The sequence below is a fragment of the Cyrtonyx montezumae genome, unplaced genomic scaffold, assembly GCF_038088225.1.
Source record: "Cyrtonyx montezumae isolate F1298 unplaced genomic scaffold, pur_monq_1.0 scaffold_8, whole genome shotgun sequence".
NCBI lineage: Eukaryota > Metazoa > Chordata > Aves > Galliformes > Odontophoridae > Cyrtonyx > Cyrtonyx montezumae.
Window position 1 is genome coordinate 35,183,978 of NW_027072089.1, and position 6,000 is coordinate 35,189,977.

General features: G+C 39.6%; 1 protein-coding gene across 4 annotated transcripts in view; it reads left to right on the forward strand.

The window, feature by feature from the left end:
* The window catches only part of NSMAF (neutral sphingomyelinase activation associated factor), a 30,105-nt gene extending 24,418 nt beyond the window's left edge, over window positions 1-5,687 (forward strand). For 2 of the 4 annotated variants that reach the window (XM_065751903.1, XM_065751905.1), the window contains 8 exons: window positions 529-596; window positions 2,061-2,128; window positions 2,347-2,470; window positions 3,080-3,163; window positions 3,731-3,881; window positions 4,245-4,347; window positions 4,931-5,040; window positions 5,238-5,667. In XM_065751903.1, coding sequence (XP_065607975.1) covers window positions 529-596; window positions 2,061-2,128; window positions 2,347-2,470; window positions 3,080-3,163; window positions 3,731-3,881; window positions 4,245-4,347; window positions 4,931-5,040; window positions 5,238-5,332 — 803 coding nt within the window. In that variant the 3' untranslated portion in view covers window positions 5,333-5,667. Of the gene's footprint in view, window positions 1-528; window positions 597-2,060; window positions 2,129-2,346; window positions 2,471-3,079; window positions 3,164-3,730; window positions 3,882-4,244; window positions 4,348-4,930; window positions 5,041-5,237 lie in introns of all 4 variants that reach the window. The other 2 variants (XM_065751901.1, XM_065751902.1) reach the window with 2 other exon arrangements.
* Window positions 5,688-6,000: the final 313 nt, after the last annotated feature.

Genomic DNA, 6,000 nt, shown 5'->3' on the forward strand with positions numbered 1-6,000 from the left:
TAGTGCAAATGCTTCAGTAATAAGTTGTAATGCCAAGTGATGAGAGCACAAACTTCCAAATGTGAGAAAGATCGAATCCCTAGATTATCTTCACTGAGAGCAAAATTTAGGCAGCATTAAATCACTGAGTTATAATTTGTATGAGGTTTTTTTGGTATGTTTTTTAAAGGAGCACGGCCCCAATCTTCTGCCAAATGCAAGATTTTCATTTTTTACTTCGTGCTCTGTTCTTACAAAAACTGAAATTCTCAAACAGTATATGATTTCTGTTTGCTTTTGGTTTGTTGCGTGTGCAAGCCCCACCTATTACAGAAATTAATAAAGTCAAATAGATATCTCCTGTAATTAAATAGCTGAGGTATGTGGTTATTGTTTTTAAGTTTTAGATCTCAGAGGGTTTCACTGTTGTTCGTGTCTAGGCTTGTGAAGGTGTTAATTTCTCCCTTTAGATTATCAGCTCAAAGGCTGAGAAGCACATACCAAGCAGTAGTTGTTCTATATGTAATCTACTTTCCCCTTTATCCCTAGATTCAACTTTGAAGATGTTTTCCAAAGAATCAAAAACGCTCCAAAGAAGTGTGTCCTTCTCAAACATGGTAGGTTGCTGTGAAAATAATCATTGGGAGCTACACGGAGATGTCTCTTAGCGTACCTCAGTGTGTTGCTTTTTTTTCTTCTGCCTCCTCAGTTACATTGCATGTGAATATAGTTCAGCAGAGTGAACTGAGATTCCCTGTCAGGCCTACAAAGAGAGCACGTTCTTTGAATGTGAGAAGGAAGCAGTAAATGGTTGCACTTTACTTCTGTGTTAATGCTGTTCTGAGTTTTTTGTTGTATGGAGAAGGTCTTGTGATAAGACAAAGATGCTCTGGCATGAGCAAACTGGTCCTTCCAAACAACTTTGAACTGCGGTTCAGTTTGAGAACAGAAACAAAGCTTGAATTATACTCATGTTCAAATCATACCCAGCATTACCTTACTGCTCCAGAGTGTTTGGAGTCTGAGAGTCAGTCAGCTGAAGAACACAAAGGGCAAGGAGTGGAGTCTTAGCTGTGTGAATTTGAGCAGTTCTTGCTTCATGAGCAGTGATCTCACCAACTTCTGAAAAGTGTGCTTCTCAAACAGAATTTTGATTTTTCAGTGCTTGAGCACTGTGGCCTGAGCTGAGTCATTTACCAAGACTAGGATGCATTAACCTCCCTCTGGGGATTTGTAGGAAAGGGAAGGCAGATACTTAGCCCAGATAGCAGCCGTAGTAGGCTCAAGATCCTCATAATAGAATCAAGATCCTGGTGCCTGCCACGGCGTGCTGTTCTCACAGTGTGAAAAGGGAGCTCTTCACTGAATCCTAGTCCAAGTTAGTCTCCAGTGAGGAGGTGTGAACACTTCTGTGCTCTTCCTCTTCACTCTCTGCTGCCTCCTTGCTAGTTCTAATGCTGGTCTGTTGCAGCAAGGCCAGAAGCAATAGCCTCTTTGCATCCCAGCTGCCTACTGTTCTTCTGTTTTTTAGGAACAGATGACAGTTCATTTTTCTGATGATACCTACAGAAGCATTGCACTGACTCATTTTTTTTTCCTTCTGCTTCTGGTGATGTAATGGAGAAGATGTCAGATGTCTGTACAGAATGTTTGTTTTGGTTTTTGATTTTGTTGTTGTTGTTGCTGAGAATACACGTCCATTGCTTAAAAGAGCAGAGCAGATAAGATGCTGTCACGGGGGGAAAAAAGCATGAAAGGAAACCTGTCTTTTCAAATTTCTGTTTGCATATAGAATTGACGTAGCCTGAAAGATGAAAAGCTGACTTGGTTTCTCCCAAGTGTGGAATCACATGCCACGTATCTGGAAAAAGCAGATCTGTCAGTTCCACATGTGTTTCTGAACTTTGGAGTTAACTTTGCATGTACTGGAGTTAAGGTTTTTCTTAATTAACATTCATGCAGTGCCTGAATTCTGCACATATAAAAGATTTCTGTTCTCCTTGTTCTCCAGAACTGTGTTAGTGTACACCTCTTTGAAGGTCAGAAATAGAACACAACTTCAGTTTTCTTTTTTCTTACAGGCTTTGTCATCTTGTATAATCTTACCAGGGGATACCACTGTCATAAGTTCTTCGTGGGACAATTATATGTGAGTGTTTGCTTCTATTGATCCTACTGAATTATATCCGGTACCTTGGGAATTCTGCTTACAGTTACGAAAGATCACTGATAAAACGCAGTATCTGTACTTCTACATTTGTATTTCCCTGTGAGGAACTGTAGAAAGGAAGGTTTTTTTCATCAATTTGGAGAAAACTTCTTATATTTTCTGAAGATAATAATGCTTTTATAATCTCTTCCTGTTAGATATTTTTATTCAGTTGCATTTGGAAGGCGGCAGGACATCTTAATGGGACACGATGATGCAGTCAGTAAGATTTGTTGGCGCGATGGGTGTTTATATTCTGCATCTTGGGATTCCACTGTGAAGGTTTGTATATGAGTTGATAATACTTTGGTAACTGTTTATTGCTAGCAGTTAATATTTGGCCAGAGATGTGCACTGGAGTGGATGCACCTGTTATATTCTAGAAATAAATACATAAATATTTTTATATAATACTTTGAGCTACTATAAGCGTTATAATAGAATAAATACAAGTAGTTTCTTCCATTAGCTTTACCTCAGCTGTGTTTCAAGGTGAAGCATTAACTTTAAAGCAACTTCATTCATTCTGACATATATATGTTTCCTTTTTTTGGATGAACTGCATTTGTTGGAGACATTTGGATGTTTTGTGACCTGGATTGACAATTGTTTGCTGAATAGGACAGGCTTCTAAAAGAGTTGAATAGTTCTGTAGAGTACTTCTTCAGCTAAGCACGGCAGGAAGTTGCTAATTAAAAGCACAGTCATGTTTAAGATGTTGCTCTGCTTATTGTAAACAGTTGAAGGTGCCACTTGCTGTTATTGGGACACACAGATAAGACTTGCAGTTACACAAGCAGCCTTTGTAACGAGAGCATTAAGTAGTGGAGAAACTCATCCAATTCTACCACTGCTTCCTTGAGCAAACTTAAATATTTGTCTGTGTTGTAGGTGTGGCAGTGCATACCTGGAGAGACCCTGAGCAATAAAAAGCACTGCTTTGAATTGCTTGCAGAATTAGAGCATGACGTTAGTGTAAGTATGCTGACAGAAATGCACGTACCTCAGAATTTGAGACTGTATAATACTACTTGTGTTTCTCTTAAGTGTTTTCATTGTTACTGCTTTCTCTTAAGGCAAGAAAATGGGCTTTTTTTAACCTACCCCAAAACACATTGCTGAATTTCACAGTAATGTGTAATCACATTCTGTGCAGCTGATCACATGCAAGTCAAAACGTGAAACTATGTGCTTTCTTGTAGCATCTAATATCACTCTTGTAGCAATTAAGAATGGCATCCAGAAGTATTCTAGAAGAGCTTCCTAGCCATCAGTTCTTTCTGATGAAAGAGGATATTAACTTCAAGGGTAAAGTTTTGCATATAGGTGGAGAATACGGGTATTAAAAGTACTTGAAAATATCTTTTTCTTTAGGCATTTTAAAGGGACCTGCCTTTTTCTTGCAACTTAAGGATGTTGCAGAATTAAATTGGAAAGCTTTTGTCAATGAAATGGCATCTTAGTGGACGATGACTTTTTTTGTGCATGTTTAAAACCTTGTTTTGAAACAGCAGGGAAGTGATGGGATGTTTAACTTCCTAGGTCAATACGATCAACCTTTCTGCTACGAACACTGTACTAGCATCTGGAACCAAAGAGGGTACCATTGGTGTTTGGGATGTTGCCACAGCAACAGTGCTGCACCAGTTGCCTTGCCATTCTGGCACTGTGTTCGATGCTGCTTTTAGTCCTGGTACGTTGGGAGTTTTCTGATTACACGTAACACGCTCTGGTTATTGCAATTGCTGCTCTAAAGGGAATGGTGAGATCTGCCAGAAGGCGTCCTTGCTATGGCAGGGTAGTTGGAACTAGGTGATCTTTAAAGGTCCCTTCCAGTTCAGTCATTCTGATTCTGTGACACACTCTGTGCTGTAAATAAGTTTTGAATTGATGCAAGGCCATACTGAACTGTAGAGCAGTGGTTTTTTTGTTGTATGCTTGCAGGCATTATAAATAAGTAGGCCAGGCCTATCTGTACTGCAGTGTGCAGTGCTAACTAGGACTGCATATACAAACGTGCTCCTCTGCTGTTGTCATGGTTTGCTCTCTTGTGTAGATGGCAGGCATCTACTCAGTACGGGAGAAGACTGTTGTTTTAAAGTAATAGATGTACGGACTGGAATGCTTATATCTTCTGTGACTGCTGACGAGCCACAAAGGTAATCCTGAGAATGTACAGACAGATTAGTGAACTGTGGAGATGTCTAATGGGTGGCCATGGCAAAAAGAAAAGCACAGTACAGTGCAGGTACTGGACTTAATGAAATAGTTAATTTGCACTTAAAGCACACAAGAGTGTTTGCACTTACAGTCAAGCTTTTCAAATGGGAATAAAATAAACAGCTGTCTAAGGAAGTAACTGTTTGGTTTTTTTGGTTATACAAGTTAAAGTTGATGCTGGAGAAAGAGCTGGTTAGCTGTAGCACCAACCAGCTCTTCCACAACCTGAGCTACTGCAAGCAAGCAGTTCCCTTATTTAAATCACCTCTGTCAATCTTCTCCCAAGCTCCTTTTCTTTTTTTTTTGGTATAAGCTAAGAAGAGATTGGCTTTTAAATAGCAGTCAGTTGACATTTCTATTTTTTCACCAACTAAAGATATACGGTGCTGTGTCTTGTATCAGGTATACAGATGAAGTAGGAAACTGGCCATACCCACTCAAATTTGTTTTAGCTTAGGTAGGAATTGTTCAGCTCTTCTTATACAACGTTTTTAAGTGTACTAATAAAGAGTTACTTACCAGATGCTTCAGATGGGATGGAAATACAGTCTTGTCAGGAAGCCAGTCCGGTGAATTATTGACTTGGGACCTTCTTAGTGGAAAAGTCACTGAAAGAATCAAAGGACATACAGGTATGCCTGAACTATTGTTCTCAGATAAAAAATAGCAAGTTTCCAGGTAATCTGTGTATTGTCAAGTTTGAGAGTCATTTGCTCCACTCCTCAGTGGCCCGTGATAGTATGTGTACCCTTTTCTGTCCCAGGCAACCCCTGAGCCTAAGAATCTCTTGTCTACTACTTGTAACCATTTTGATTTTTTTTCCCTCCAGGTGCTGTAACCTCCATGTGGATGAATGAACAATGCAGCAGTGTTATTACTGGAGGGGAAGACAAACAAATTATCTTCTGGAAACTGCAATACTAAGTGCCTTTCCCTCCAGACCTTTAAATGAACTGTCATTTTAAACCAAACCTTTTAAAGGAACTTAACTGTGTGCAGTGATGGCTGCTGAAGTTCTGTCAGAGAAGATTTGTTCAGCCACAACTTTCTAGCTTCTGGTGACTTCACTGAGAGCTCTTAACTTCCATAATACATGCATTTGGTTTTCATAAACTACCACAAATGCTTGTATAAAGTGAGATGAAATTAAAAACCTATTTTTCTGTAACTAAAGAGCCCCTAACTGGTAGTTATTGTTGTAGCATGTTGTCTGAACCAGTTTCAAAGCAGCAGCAGTTGCATTCTTTAGAAGACTTAAGATGCTTGCCCCGGGACTATGTCTGTACTTCTTCATGTAGTCTATCTCCCTTTGTAGCATAGGGGTTTCCAACTTCCTTCAATTCAAATTCAGCATTCAAGTTCCATCCCAAAAACTATTGGAGTACATCTGGGTTTATGTGCTTCTTTGTTTGTAACCCAGGGGTAAAGTGGTGCTGTTAATAGGCTTATTTTACCCTGTAGGGCTTCAGTGCAAGGAGCTACTCTGAGGTTAAAGACTTAATAGCAGCCTTCAGGGGCCTGTTAACTATAACAGCCACCTCTGGTTGTGTTCCCTCAGCAGGACCCAAGAGGAGTGTTTCTCTAGTGGTATT